Genomic DNA, 16,627 nt, shown 5'->3' on the forward strand with positions numbered 1-16,627 from the left:
TCCTAAATAAGGTTATTCTGTATAATCTATCTAAGTTTTTATAGTTTACTGACTTCAAACAACAAGCATGCTCGCCTGGCTCGCATTAAATCACCTTGACTGTCTCTTACAAAATGCACCTATCTAACAAGAGACTCTTGTCTGTTGAGTCTGGAACGTGGAAATCTCCCTTCCTCTTTACCTTGGGAACTATGACAATAGAGCCAGCAAGGAACCCTTATCTGGACAGCGGTACTCCCTCCGCCACAACAGGGATACCAAAGATGGAGTGCGTTTACAACAAAGGTCAAGTAGCCTGACCTCGAGGCCTCTTTTAGGCCTTCTGCTGACCTGACTGTTACCTTAAGCTTAACTGTCACCCATTTCATTTACTGACCAAGGCTGAAGGCTGTAACAAAATTCCTTCACATTAAGATTCGTGATTCAGGGGCGTCAGTGGCTTAGTGGATAGAGCAGGCACCCCATGTACAAGGCTGTTGTTGCAGCGGCCCGGGTTCGACTCAAGCCTGTGGCCCTTTGCTGCATGTCATTCCCGCTCTCTCTCCCCCTTTCACACTTGACTTTCCTATCAATTAAAGGCAAAACTGCCCAAAACAATATCTTACAAAAAATAAAAAACATTTGTGATTCGAGGCAACTAACTACTTGCGATACACTATTCTGCAGCATTCTGAAAACCTGCCAGTTTACACCAATGCAATTGTCTGTGCTTCTGCTCTGATTTCCACATCTTTAGGCTCATTTTGTAGCTGAATATAATTTGTAGCTCCTTAAAATATGAATGCGAATAGTGACAATAAGATACTTGCTACAGTTGCATTTCTGTTGGTGATAAAACAGTAAAAACCATATAGAAAATTACCTCCACTTCAAATGGACTGTAGTCATAATAAATACATCATAATAATTAAAATAATCATCACTGATTGATCAGTCACTGAGTATATGTGTGTGTGACATATGCACATACAGCAAGCACTAGCAACCATCCACTGTCTGAACCCGCCATACCATGAGGACAGAGACCGACATATATCAACGGCTGCAGGGAGGTAAATGAGATGGACTCAGGCTCGGTGGGGATGGAGGGCTGTGTTCAAAGATTGCTACGGCAAGCAAACACGCTGTCTGCTGACAGATTATGGACTTGGCCAGCTGACTTTGCTACAAGCAGATTGGCTGAAACAGGTGATGTGCCTTATGTTCTAAAACCAGCTGCTGGTGATTTGACAAGCTGAGTCACAAGTGACACCATCAGCCAGCCCAAGTCAAGCTGAGATGGGCCGGTTCACACTGCTGCAACATTTCTTTGGCCTGAATTGAGCTTTAGAGGGTCAGGTGTCAGTTCCAAAACACTGTTTGTAAATTAATCAAAAAGTATACATTGTCCGTAAAGAATTAAAATAAAAAAAGCTGCCTTTGCAGGTATAACCACATCACAAACATCTAACAGATCCAGCTCATTACTGTGATTGCTTACAGGCAGGACTGCCTCACCCTGACGCCCTTCACTTTCACTTTGGTTATCATTTAAATAGATCTGTTGACACACTCTGATTAACTTGTCTGAATCTGTGAGGGAGATCTCTGGAAGGCACTTTTCCTGCATAGGACGGTTTGATTGATCTCCTGAGAAAAAGCTTCAGAGAGGAGAAGGCAAACACACTAAAGAGAGGCCAGAGAACACTTTGGGAAACACTGATGTAGTGAAAACAGAGACAGAAAGAGGCAAGGAGGCCATCTCAGGTCATTGCAGCTTTACAGACAATAGGTTTAGTGCATGGGAGACTGCGTTATTAGTTGATACAGATAATGGTGTGATATGTAACTCATCTGGCATTATCTCAGTCTCTGAGGGAGCAAAAGAAATACAAGACGAGCAGTCTGAGAAACTGTTTGAAGTGTAACTTTAAACTGTTTTATTTTAAGACTTTTCCATCTTTTTTTTAAATCTCAAGTGTGTCAGAGCAGGAAGTCCGGCTGGTGATTCAAACATCCACAGCTCTGCCCTAATCCCTGCTTATAAGAAACGTAAAGATATAAGGTGCAAATCTTGAGAGCGTTACATACTGCAGACTTTTTTCATTAAGCTGAACATCCACAATTCCCACCTCCAAAGTCCCATCCCCCTCCTCCTGCAACTCCACCTCCCTCCAAAGGCCTACTCCCCCCTCCTCCATTACGTCCTCATGACGTCTGTGATAGACGTAGTCTTTGGCAAAGCAACATTACGCCAGGGCCACACAGCCCGCGGAAGCGCAGCGCACCGAAATTCTCGCGCGCGCCGGAGCACCTCCGTTCGCGCATTTCTCCACGGCGTCGAAAAGCGATTCTGCTCCCAGCTCTTGTTTTTCAGATTCGCTCGCGGCTCGCGCAGAAAATAGACCAGACGCCGAACTGATCGCTGCAAATCGTGAGCCTGCCGCGGAGCTTCCCAGCGCGGCGCGGCCAGTGTTGACGACACAGTCGGTTAACATGGGCGCCGAAAGGAAACTCCCTTCTCTTCTCGGCGCTTCGAGGCTATTCGCGGCGCTTCCGCGGGCGGTGTGGCCCTAGCGTTAGATTCAAAACAAAAAACGCAAACCCAACCCCAGAATTTTAACATTCAATCGGAGTCAGTGATGAATGATGAGTTTTAAAATGAGGTTACAGTGCTAACGTTAGATAATAGCGTTAACGTTACTAGTAAGTGGAAACGCACAAGGAAGATTACGTTAATGTTTCAGAGGCTACGCTACAGTAGGCTAGCGTTAGCCATTAGCAACTGGATGCTGTGTTGTCATATAACGTTATATGTTAGAGGCAAACTAAACATAACGTTACCTGTCCTGCACAGTCAAATGCAACCCCTGAGTTTTGAAACTTATCCGGGGTCAGTGATGACTGATGAGTTTTATAATATAACGCAAACGCTAACATTACATAGTAGTGGTGGGGCTGTACACAAATATTCGGATATTCATTTCTATGGGTAGGTATTCGTTATGAAAATTTTGTATTCGATATATATATTTTTTTTTTATTATTTACTTTTTTTTTTTTTTTACATATTTTTTTGGTGCTAAATGTAGTCTTTTTGTTGTTGGTAAATGTAGGTTATCAATAAAAATCAAACCTTTTAAATTGCATTGTTAAAAATGTGAAAATATAGTATCCTACCAACTGAGCTTGTACGCACGGCAGGCTTGAGCGCATCCGTCTGAGGCTGTGGATCAATGCCAAGTTTTACCACTGTATCACTATTCCCTCTAACTTGTAGCTGTTTTTTCGTTATCTTTTGAATTTAATATGAATTATGGAACCATTTTTGTCAACATTTGTTTCCCCCGTTTTGTACAATAAATTATTGTTTAAAGTTTCAACAAGTTTCTTTTGGAGCGCGTGACACAAGTGTGTTTTGAAAACGACCCCGGACTGTCACCTGCTCAACGCATCAGTACCTTTGGATGCCATGACAGTAATAGCCAATAATGTCAAAATATCATTTACAGACCGATTTAACAGACGATCACTCTAACGGGTAACGGGTCGACCCGCGCATCACTACTCAGCTCAGTCTGTAAGGCTGTACACACAACAGTAAGGCTATAGACATTATATTCTATTCAGGCCGGCAGAACCAGCAGCGCATCGGCTCTACAGTGCACAACACTGCTGATTAACCATTTTATTGCAGCACAAAGTGTCTGCCAGCAACCAATTACTTGCAGAGGCTTCCTACAACTTGTTTCAATGGTTCCGATTTAATCAGAAGACAAATTAAACGGGATGACTAGCCAATGTGAAAATCAAAAGAAAGCATAGAATAATGTACTGAAGGAGACTGTTGTGCCATCACATTTTTATGTGGTTTGAGAGCAAAGATCCGGTCGCCGTGCAAAACTCCGCAAAGCAATTAGTTCCTTCACAAGGAGTCTTTGAAAGCAGCCGAGCCTGGCGTAAAACCGGAGAGAGCAGGCAGTACGGCCGCAGCACGACCACAACAGCAGCAGCAGCACACCCCACCCCACCCCCCCACCCCCTGACCGCCCGCCGTGAACGAATATTCGAATATTTGTTATAAATTCTGCCGAAGGTCCGAATGTTAAAAAATGGTATTCAGGACAGCACTAACAGGTATATACATTAGGCTACAGTAGGCTAACCATTAGCAACTGGACGCTGTGTTGTCATATATGACAATATATACATGAGAATGGTGTAATTATTAACTGGTGGAATTCACTTACATTTTAGTGTGCCATCAGCTTATTAATAGCATTTTAACCTAAACAAAGAAAAGCGTAAAATATCCAGAATGGTAAGTGTTGCTTTAATATATATTTTTGTGTGCAGGCCACTGCAAAAATAATGACAATTTATTATCCTAACAGATAACATACTGGTGGCTAACGTTGGCTAGCTAACTGCTTTTCACCTACATGTGCAATTTTATGTGCTTGCAGTAAGAGTTTTCAAAAGTGAAGTTATCAGTGTTTGTCAGGAAGCACAGCAACCTCCATCATGTAACTGCTGTCTTTTCTTTAGATTTTGGTATAAAAAGCCAGATGTGGCCAGTTGCAGCTGGTGACCCTGTGCAGCTTGGCGTCGTCCAGCTGACACTGTGTTCAGTCAGTTTCATTTTCACCTCTACACTCATTTTTGTGCTGCCTACATCACCTCTTTAATGTTTGCATACATTAGTACTCTTCATGACTGAAAGCACACAAATGTACACATATGTCCATTCATGCAGATGGAGGTGGTCCAGTGTGGTCAGGAAACACTTTGCATCATGCAAACAACGTAGTCACATGTTTTTATTGTAGTTTCTGTAGTTGGATTTTCAGTGGATGTTGGATGGTGGTTGATGCTCTGTTCTCACATTACCTTTTCATTTGGGATCAGAGATTTGAATTTCTTAGCTGGGCCTCGATCAGTGTCTTCAGACATTCACAACCACCTGTTGTTGTTCCTTGACTGGAATGATGTGACCATGGACGTCGTTATGGGAGTACAACAGACAGCAGCGCACGCAGCACAGCAGCACACAACACACTCACTGTCACACCAGCTTACAAGGCATATGCCCATATATGGGAAGTCAGAATGATAACTAATACTCTGTATTACAATTGTATTTATTGTGCATACTGGTGGCCAGCACAGAGTTGCCGCATTTTAATTAGTCTTGTAGTAAGTATGAATATTAGATGATTTTTTGGAAAAAACAAAAAGGCAGAGGGAGGAGAGCAAGTAGTATATCCCTAATCGTGTTCAGTATATACACATACAACTGTCCGTTTCATTTTTTCCATTTATTTCCCACTCCAAACTGACCACACACCATCTAAATGTGAAGCAGATTGTCTCTTCTGTGCTTTGGAAGCTCTATCTCCGCAATGGATTGGTCGATTTGAGTGATAGACACCTCGTTTAATTTGTTAGAGTCAATAGAATGACACTATACCTACAAGACTGACAGCACTGTAAGCCAGTCAGAGTCAGCAGAATGCCATTGTGGGTGAGGTGCCGGCTGCTGTATGCAGTCAATAGGCTCGTTCGAGATGAACTGCGCCTCACCTGGAAAGTAGACAAGAGCAGGCAGTCGCAGCAGGGGCCGGTGACAAAAAGCCGCGGTGAAGTCAGACAGTTTCCCTAGAGTTTCCAGCAGCCTTCAGTCCATACAGGAAGTCACAGGCATGCTTACATCCTGTCTGGAATGATGTCAGTTCATTAAAAAGTGATCAGACCCATATGCCAGTTTGTTTTCAGTCTCCAGTTGTTTAATTATGATAGATTAATTTATTTAAATGCTTTACATGTGATCTGTAGTTTATGTCCATGGTTTATCCTCCAGTTTACATGAATTCTCCTGTAAATCAGCATCATATCAGTTTGACCTGTCCCCTCAACTACACAGGCTAAATAAACAGTGTTTGATTGTAAGGTTAATATTTTCAAAGGAAAAAAAATACAGACAACAGCTTTCATTAATGCTCAGTCAGATACAGTAAGGGCTTCACATCTTTACAGATGTTTTTTTTTTTTTTTTTTTTAACATTCTTTTTATTGAACATTTTCAAAATTATAATAGTCCAGCACAGTACATATACCGGTTGTATAAGATATGTAGCAAATCCAAAATACATCCACAGCAATGATCTCAAAAGTCTTTATTAGGTCTGACATTTCAGGCAGTTGCACTCTGAGCGTCCACATACTCCAACACCTTGCCAAACTTTGCTGTAAAGAGGTCCTTCTGACCGTTAATACAAAATGTTAGTCTTTCCAGAGAAATATAATCTGATATCAAAGACTTCCACAGATGTATTGAAGGAGGTTCATCTCCTACCCATTTGGTCATAACAGCCTTTTGGCCCAACATAAGCAGAAAATGAACTGTGTTCTTATGTGTTCCTAATGATTCAGGGATACAACCCAATAGATACAATAATGGATTAGGCTGTAATTGCTGCTTAATTACCACACTAACCTCAGCACATATGGTTTGCCAAAACTGTTGAATCTTTTCGCATTCCCAGAGGCAGTGAAGTCTTGTCCCTAAAATAGTCTGACATTTTGGGCAGTTTGGAGAAGCCCCTGTCGTATATTTACTGAACATATATGGAGATATATAAACATTTTCTAAGATATTATATTGCATTTCTCTGAATCTGTTACATATGGATATTTTCGTAGGTGAAAGTAAAATTTCCTCCCATACTTCACTATCTATTCTTGTTTTCAACTGAGTTTCCCATGATTTCCGTAGGAATGATAACCTGTCGGTATTCAAATGCTGCAGCTTTGAGTAAAATTTGAATACAAAGTGACTTTGTTTAAGATTATCTAAAAGAGTATTTTCTAGTAAGTTAAAGTCGTCTGGGAGATTAAGAGTATCCATTTTAGTATGTACATAGTGTCTGACCTGAAGGTATTTGTAAAATTCTTTTGTTTATAATTTCAAGAAAGGTAAGAGAAATATTACAACTATCGTTCGGCGAAACAATTTCTGTTGTTGTTGTTCTTTGGCCTCTATCTCTCTGATGCTTTGGTGTAGCATGCTTTGGCGGATATGCGTGGAAACAGCAGAGTCTCTGCTTTCATTTGAGATGAATGGCGTGTTTTGCATAACGTGGTGTGGAGTTAGAGCCCGAAATATGGCGCGTGGGTCAGCACATCGGCGCTGTATGGAGTTTGATTTGTTGTTATTCATTTAGTTGTTGTTTGAGCTGTGTTTGGGGCATGTAAGTAGGGTTTATACAGCCTTGTAGCCCAGGTTCTGCTGTTTAATTTGATGTGCAACATCACTATATTCTTCGTGATTAGTGCATTGTTTCACACTGTGTTTGCAAAGTCATTCTTGAAGTCTAATTTAAGCAACCCAATAATAGAAGACGAATGCTCATTCTTTGTCAAAATTCTTTGTCAAAATACGTTAAAATCACGTGTTTAACAGGGAATTATTGAAAATTCTCCCAGGGGAGAATCCCCGGACCCCCGGGTAAAAACTTGTTCCCACTTCAGGGCTAAAGCCCCAGATGTTTTCAACTCCTAGCGACGCCCCTGGATGTGACTGTCTCTTGATATACAATTCTGAGCAGTCTGTTTTTGTTCTCTCCCACCAGAGCTACAAGCTGGCTGTGGAACTCAAACCTGACCAGTCCCAGGCCTGGATGAACATGGGAGGGATTCAGCACATTAAGGTAGCAATCATCAATTAATTTCTTTCATTCATTTCTTTTTTAAAACTCACCCAACATGCTTAGCTCCCCAGTGCTCCTGCTAAAAATGCAGAAGGGGAAAAAATATTGTTATTAACAGTAAGTTGTTATGAAATGACAGTTGTATACTGTGATCTCACAGTAGTTATGCCTGCATATTTCTGTGATTTAGCAGTATGCTCCTGTAAAATGACTATATTTAATGTAACCTCACAGTGATTTAGCAGTATGCTTCTGTAAAATTACTATATTTACCTGCATGAATTTCACAAAATAATTCTGAATTTGGTTAAATCTCACAGTAATAGCTTGTGAGGTAATATTAATGTAATTTATTGTGAAATATTACAGTTTCATAACTTTCTGGAAAGAATTTGAAGTGCACATGAACAATATACAGTGTGGGGCAATGTGACATTGACTGAGCCAGCATCCCAATTTATTGATTGTTTTCCAAAATTCATTTGTACACAGACTTCCATCTTATGTACAGGGTACTACAGATGTTTTGAATAAGATGTCAGAAATTGGTGAAGTTGCAGATACATATTCAGTAACTTTTGATGTAGAATCCCCATACACTAATATTGTGCATTCAGTGGGCATACTTGAATACTGTTTATCCCACGAGCAAGAAACTATGCCCCCTACTGATTTTCTTTTGAAAATGGAACTGGAGTCTTTGGGAGGAAGAGTTCCTTTTTAACCCCAAAAGAATATTTTCTTTGACGATGTTTTAGGTAGTGAGACTGAATTACAGTCCTTCATGATTACCCAAATTCAACTAATGAAATTATGAGATTAAAGTTTTAGTACTCTAAAGAGAAAATCAATTATTTAGATCTCACTTTTTATAAAGATAATGACAGTGGCACACATACCACTTTATTTCATAAAGAAACACATCATCATTTCTTCTCTGTTATCATTCTTTTCATCTGTAACACTTAAAAATCAGTCAATCATCAATCAGTTTTATTTATAAAGCCCAATATCACAAATCACGATTTGCCTCACAGGGCTTTACAGCATACGACATCCCTCTGTTGGTAGATACCTCAGGAAGAGCAACTGAGGAGGGATCCCTCTTCCAGGATGGACAGACGTGCAATAGATGTAGTACAGAACAGATTAACATAATAAATTAACAGTAATCCGTATGACACAATGAGACAGAGACAGAGAGAGAGATGCAGGACAGACGGTAATGACAGTAGCTTACAACAACATTAATGAAAGTAATAATATTATAATTATAGTTCTGGTTACTGTGGTACGATATGTTGAAAGTATATATTAATATCTGGTAATATACATATGTGACAATAATAAAATGTGTATAATTACAGTAAAAGTATGACTAATGATAACAGCAGCAGCAGCAGGAGGCATCTAGAGCTTAGATTCTCTGCCCGAGCCCGAGCCTGGCCCAACCCGGGTCGGGCCGGGACCCCCCACCCCTCTGGTCAGATATGAGAGAGAGAGAGAGAGAGAGAGAGAGAGAGAGAAAGAGAGAGAGTCAGATATGAGTGGGGGTTGCAATTCACACATACAGAAAGGGGGGGTAGAGATAAGTGGGAGGGACAGCAGCTTTCCATGCCTCCAAAAAATATGCCCTATTCATTCAGTGTTTACCCAACACGCTCAGTACATGGACATGCAATGACAAATTGTCATGAACTTACTATGTTATAAAAAATGATGAAAATATGGACTTAGCCATGTTTAAAATGACCTGTTGAAGTGAAAAAATGAGTACTGACGGGAACAGATGAGTGGAGTCGATGTTTAACCGGCGCGGGGAGTGCAGGAGAAATGCACTGCCTGTGTGGACAGTCAAGCACCTGCGAGTACACTCGCAGTACTTCCACGGCACTAATGCGCTCGGTGTGTCCTCAGCGTTAATTATAACAGCCAACTTATTGAAAAATGTCGGGTTTAAATCGGGCTCGGGCCGTTAATTACAGTTAATTGGACATAATATGCACAGGCTTGGGCTGGGTCGGGCTGAATTTTTTGGGCCCGAACTAAGCTCTAGAGGCATCTGGCAGGACCACGGCAGCAGCACAACCACACACGTCACACTATCCAGGCACCGCTGCAATACGAGTTAACCTGAGAGATAGTTGAGCACAAAGGCTCCAGAGAAGAAGCCTAGTTAGTGACATCCAGAATGGCCGAGTTAGCAAGATGCAGTAATAGCACACGAGAGAGAGAGAGAGAGAGAGAGAAGGAGAAAAGGTGCCCGGTGTATTATAGGGGGTCCTCCAGCAGACTCGGCCTAAGTCAACCTAACTAGGGGCTGGTACAAGGCCAGCCCTAACTATAAGCTTTATCAAAGCGGAAAGTCTTAAGTCTAGTCTTAAATGTGGAGATGGTGTCTGCCTCCCGGACCGCAACAGGAAGATGATTCCACAGGAGAGGAGCCTGATAGCTGAAGGCTCTGGCTCCTGATCTACTTTTGGAGACTTTAGGGACCACGAGTAACCCTGCATTCTCTGCACTTTGAGCTCTCTAAGATATGATGGAGCTTGACCATTTAGAGCTTTATAAGTTAACAGTAGGATTTTAAATTAAATAGAGTGTTTAAGGACTTACTAGGGCTACCTGATAATAGAGAGTTACAGTAATCCAGCCTTGAAGTAACAAAAGTGTGGACCAATTTTTCTGCATCTTTTCAGGTCAGGATAGGCCTAATTTTCGCAATATTACGCAGATGAAAAAAATGCAGTCCGTGAGGTTTGTTTTAAATGAGAATTAAAGATAAATCTTGATCAAATGTTACTCCGAGGTTTCTTACGGTAGTGCTAGAGGCCAGAGCAATGCCATCTAGAGAAACTGTGACATCAGATACAGAGTTTCTGAGTTGTTTGGGGCCAAGAACAATAACTTCAGTTTTGTCTGAATTTAACATCAGGAAATTGGTGCTCATCCAGGTTTTTATGTCTTTAAGACAATTATGAAGTTTAATTAATTGATTACTTTCTTCTGGCTTCATAGATAAATACAACTGTTTATCATCCGCATAACAATGGAAATTTACAGAGTGATGTAAATGAATGATGTTACCTAAAGGAAGCATATATAGAGTAAATAGGATTGGTCCAAGCATAGAGCCTTGCGGAACTCCAAAGCAAACTTTAGTACATAAGGATGATTCATTATGAATGTGAACAAACTGAAAATGATCAGATAAATAAGATTTAAACCAGCTCAGTGCAGAACCTTTTAGGCCAATTAAGTGTTCCAGTCTCTGCAGTAGAATTTGATGGTCAATTGTGTCAAACGCCGCACTAAGATCTAATAAAACAAGTACAGAGACGAGTCCTTTGTCTGAAGCAATCAGAAGGTCATTTGTAATTTTAACTAGTGCTGTCTCAGTGCTACGATGCACTCTAAGTCCTGACTGAAATTCCTCAAATAAATTATAATCATGGAGAAAATCACACAGCTGGTCTGCGACTATTTTCTCAAGGATCTTGGACATAAAGGGAAGATTAGAAATTGGTCTATAGTTGGCTAACACCTCTGGATCCAGGGTGGGCTTTTTTAGGAGAGGTTTAATTACAGCTACCCTAAAAGACTGTGGTACATAGCCTATTAATAAGTATATAGTGATCATATCTAATATATGAGTGTTAACTAAAGGTAAGACCTCCTTAAGTAGCCTAGATGGGATGGGGTCTAAGAGACACGTTGATGATTTAGATGAAGAAATCACTGCGGTCAATTCTTGAAGAGAAATTGGGGAGAAGCAATCTAAATATATATTAGATCTTACAGCTGTGTTTGAGGTTAGATAGGTACTATCTGAGGACAGGAGGTCATGAATTTTGCCTCTAATAGTTAGAATTTTGTCATTAAAAAAGTTCATAAAATCGTTACTGCTAAGGGCTAAAGGAATACAAGGCTCAACAGAGCTTTGACTCTCAGTCAGCCTGGCTACAGTGCTGAAAAGAAACCTGGGGTTATTCTTATTGTCTTCTATTAATGCTGAGTAATAGTTTGCTCTGGCATTGCGGAGGCCCCTCTTATAAATTTTGAGACTGTCTGCCCAGATTAAACGAGATTCTTCCAGTTTGGTTAATCACCAATTCCTTTCAAATTTTCGCGATATTTGTTTTAACTTAGAGGTCTGAGAGTTATACTAAGGAGCAAACTTTCTTTGCTTTGTTAACTTCTTTTTAAGAGGAGCTACAGAGTTGCTATCGACAAGATGATCAATTCGGGAGAGGTTAAAGTCGGCATGGGAAACCTCTGTTACTGGCTGCAGTTACATGATGGCTTCTCATTCGGAATGAAATGAATCTGAATGAAATCATTCGGAATTAAAGTGTTTCCAGGTAGTTTACATGGGAAATATTAATTCCGAATGAGGGTTTACATGGGAGATCCGTTCAATTGCCTTTATTCAGGTCTGCGCAAGGTTTGGGGCAGGGAAGGTTTCTGATTGGATAGGGGGCGGGGCGGATGTTACGTGTTTACGTTTACCGGAAGAAAACACTGTGGTCCTCGCTCCGGATAACAAGATGCTTGACGACGCTGTTATTACTGCCTTTTTCGGGTGTGTTTTGCTTATATTCTTGAAGCAGCAGTACAACAACAACCTTGTTCTGCTAATGCTTCATCTGTTGAGCAGGAGAAGGGAGGCAGAAGACCGTGCTGTGGCGAATGGAAACCGGTGAGTGCAACGAGTCCGACTGCTCTAGCTCAGCCCGTTGCTATGCAGCCCGTTGCTACGTGCGCTATATACGTCATCGCACCAGAAAGGCAAGGAAACGAGCATGCGCAGAAAGACCTGAATGAACTCAAAGAGGAATGAGTGTATACATGCACACAAAACTCTTTCATTCGGAATGACAAACAGAATAAACCACCCCCTTTAATCGGATTTAATTTTCAATCAGAATGACCATTTTTCAATCGGAATGACCGTTTACATGACCACTTTTAATCGGAATGGCCGTTCATTCTGGGGGTAAGGGCACAGGTGGAAACAATCAGGGGCGAGGCAGACAATCAGACCAGTGGGAAAACACACAGGGGAAGGAGCAAGTTGCCTGAAATGAGGAGAGTTAACTTTCAAAATAAAACAGGAAATCACGAGACAACGTAGACATGAGACAAACTGATTAAATTAACTTAACAACGTTTCTTGGACATGACAAGAATTCAGAAACAAAGTCAGAATACGGGCCAGGAGTATGGTACACTATAACAAATAAAAGTGGCTGCGAGGTTTTCCAGGTCGGATGTAAAAGACTAAGAACGAGGCTTTCAAATGAATTATAGTCTAGTTTAGGTTTAGGGCTGATTAACAGACTAGAGTTAAAAATGGCTGCAACTCCCCCTCCTCGGCCGCTGCCTTGAGGAATGTGGGTATTATTATGACTGGGAGGAGTGGATTCATTTAGACTAACATATTCATCTGGACACAGCCAGGTTTCAGTGAGACTGAGTAAATCAATATGATTATCTGATATTAATTCGTTTACTAACACTGCTTTAGATGATAGACACCTGATATTTAACAGTCCGCATTTAATTCTCCTGTTTGTCTTTGTCACAGAAGAAGTTTTAATTTTTATGAGGTTGTTATGCACAACTCCTCTTTGTTTAATTTTAGATTTAGATAATTTAGGTGGTCAGGGGACAGACACCGTTTGTATAAAGCTATGAAAACTATGGCTGGGTAACTGAACTAGAAGCTCAGAGAGGCGTATAGGACTGCGACTCTGAGTCCTGGTCTCAACTCTGGGTTGTCAGGGATTTAAATTACTAATAAAATTTTCCAGGTTCCTAGAAATGAGAGCAGCTCCATCCAAAGTGGGATGAATGCCGTCTCTCCTAATAAGACCAGGTTTTCCCCAGAAAGTTTGCCAATTATTAACGAAACCCACATTGTTTGAATATCCCTTATGGACAGTTTCGAGGAGCTAGGCGTATTTGTGACTCTGACTCTGACTTTGATAAGCAAGCAGAAAGTCTAAGCAATTGAGAGAAAGGTCTTACAAGCCACATATTATTAAGACAGCCTCAGAAAAAGTCAGACATGTAAACTGCAGCCATCTATTGTGCATGTCTAACACAAAGATGGGAAGTCCTCTAACTCATTTTTTTGTCACTCGCTATAGCACTAAATCTAAAGAAATCAAACAGATCATGCATTCAAATTGGCATATCCTTAAAAGTGACCCTAATTTGAGAACAGTCTTTCATGAATTACCAGTTATTTTATACAAACAAGCTCCCACCACAAAGGAAAAACTGGTAGATAGTTATTTACCAGCACGCAAAGAGGACATGAAGTTAAAGAAACCCTCATGTACTTTGAAGTGTCTCATTAACACATATAAGCACTGTCCAAATGTGACTCAAACAAAGACCACTGATTTCAAAACAGGAAGGACATGTGACCAAAGGGATTTCATTAACTGTAACACAACTTTTGTTGTATACTTCTAACATGCCCACATTAGCTTTGACCTTTAAGACTGGGCTGTCTGCAATAGAAAGATGCAAACACTTTTGAAATTGGTGCTGCATGATCAGTGAAAGAGAAGAAAAGGGCTTTGGCATTCACCTTTCCCCAAGTGGTAGAAAACCCACAACTCCCACCTCTTCATTTGATCTTAGTTTTTTTTAGCTTCCATTTTCACAATACAGGAAACAGTATGGCACCCACTTCCTGTTCACACATTCTCGTTTTACAGCCAAACAGTGTACTTAAATATGTTTGTGAGGACATTTTGGTGAGAAATAGGCATTGCAATAACAAAATCTTGATTTATGTTTAAAGTTTGTGTCCATGGTGGTGGAAGGAAATGCAGAAGTTCAATTTGTAATTTCATCAAAAGCCCTGCGAAATCCAGCAGATAGGATTCGAGAGATGGGCAGAGAGATCTAGGTGCTGGTAAAATGGAAAAGTTTACCACAGTTCATTTACCAGCCTGTTCTCATTCCGAAGTCGTTGTGCGCTTCCAAACAAGAGTGCGAGAGCGTCAGCATAAATTGACCATAGATGCTCACTACAGCTGAACCCCCACACTGCGGCAAGCAATGCTTCCTCTCCACCTGTGCTCTCCACACCTACTGACTGCCTGCACGCGGAAGACGAGAGGGGTGAGAGACAGCGCAGTCATGGCCCAAGGAGCTTTGGACTTTTATTACTCTGAGCAGCATTCATGGAGATGAATTACAAGATAATAGAAACCTTGCGTTTTCCCTGGCCACCTGAATAAGATGCACTATGTGTTGCTGGTCGCTTTTTGGAAATAAAGTCTCCATTAGGGTCTGAAGTGTTGATAAATCTAGTGAGAAAGTCACCAAGTTGGCAACGTTGTGGACATACCAAACACTGACTCATGAGGGCCTTTCAGGTTTTTTGCATTACCTGAAGGCCACCCTAAAGAGGTGAGGAGAAGGGTTGTTAGTTGGCTGCAATCTGCAACCTCACTGTGAAATGCCACCAGTCCTACACAACGCTCCTTTAAAGGGATAGTGCACCCAAAAATGAAAATTCAGCCATTATCTACTCACCCATATGCCGACGGAGGCCCTGGTGAAGTTTTAGAGTCCTCACATCCCTTGCGGAGATCGGCGGGGGGCCAGCAGCTACAGTGAGGCTAAAAACAGAGTTCATGACGTTTTTCCAAACAATTTTCTATGTCGGGGTTGCAGCACACTTGGATCACTATGGATGAGCAGTATGGAGATACTTTGTGGATTCAATTTTGTGTTCTTGGACGTTAGTCTGGGGCGCCGTCTACCATTAGGTGTGCTGGCCGCTCCTCCCGTCGATCTCCGCAAGGGATGTGAGGACTCTAAAACTTCACCAGGACCTCCATCGGCATATGGGTGAGTAGATAATGGCTGAATTTTCATTTTTGGGTGCACTATCCCTTTAAGCTGTTGACAGAACAACCGCCCCCTTTAGTTCTGAATTGAACATAGATTGGTTGTAAACCATGCATTGTTCTGTGTGTGTATGCAGGGAGACTATGCAGCAGCCAGGATGTACTACCAGCGAGCCCTCCTTCTTAGCCCCGGTTCCAAACTTCTGAAGGAAAACCTGGCCAAGCTGGACCGGCTGGAGAGGAGACTGACAGGGGGAGCATAGACCACTATGATTTCCCAAACACTGCACCATCCTAGGCACAGATCAGGGGAGCCCCCTGGAGCCCAAACACCAGCCACTGCGCTGCTGAATAATACTGAACTGATCTAGTTACTAAGATGAACAGCCTGAGTGAGAGCAGAGGAGGAGGGTGAACTTTTCAGGTTTGCAGTGTGTTTGGAAGTGGACCGGGTTTGCTGGAATCAAAGAAACTGATTAAGCCACAGTCCAGAAGCCTTTTCTTGAGTAAGCAGAAGGGAATGGCTGAATGAAGACCACTGGGTGCTCCATGTGTTGCCCTCTCTGGATTAGCTTTACATCAACATGCACATCTGTTTAAGACATTTGTGTTTGATTATTATTTAGATTCATGTGACGTCATTTCCTTTATGGGACTTAATCACAGATTGTATTTCAGTCCTCTGTTGGAATTAATCATGTATTTGCATTGGTGCAGTAAAAGTATATGGAAATATGTTACTATTATGAAGGGAATAAGCATGGGAACAGTGTGTCTAAAGCTGAAAACACACCAGCACAACCGACGCACATCAAGTGCCGCCCAGCACACACAGGTTGTGTTGCGCTGCAGCTCATCAATAGGTGACCACACAAAGTATTGTTACTGAAAGATCTGTACCACTTTTACTTGTGTTAGCTTAAAATCATGTGGACACCCACTAGTTAAAGTTGAAATCCCACCTGAAGAGCCGATCCCCAGAGCTAGATTCACCAAGAGCTATCTTTTTCCACTGAGGTGAGGTCCACTCACTAGCTTTCAGAACTTTCAACTGCATCTCAAAGT

General features: G+C 41.5%; 1 protein-coding gene across 1 annotated transcript in view; it reads left to right on the plus strand.

Moving 5' to 3' along the window:
- tmtc1 (transmembrane O-mannosyltransferase targeting cadherins 1) overlaps window positions 1-16,362 on the plus strand; it is a 301,187-nt gene extending 284,825 nt beyond the window's left edge. The window contains exons 18-19 of the mRNA XM_049567069.1: window positions 7,611-7,688; window positions 15,700-16,362. Coding sequence (XP_049423026.1) covers window positions 7,611-7,688; window positions 15,700-15,825 — 204 coding nt within the window. The 3' untranslated portion in view covers window positions 15,826-16,362. The remainder of the gene's footprint in view (window positions 1-7,610; window positions 7,689-15,699) is intronic.
- Window positions 16,363-16,627: the final 265 nt, after the last annotated feature.

Source organism: Epinephelus fuscoguttatus, linkage group LG22 (genome assembly GCF_011397635.1).
Source record: "Epinephelus fuscoguttatus linkage group LG22, E.fuscoguttatus.final_Chr_v1".
Classification (NCBI taxonomy): Eukaryota; Metazoa; Chordata; class Actinopteri; order Perciformes; family Serranidae; genus Epinephelus; species Epinephelus fuscoguttatus.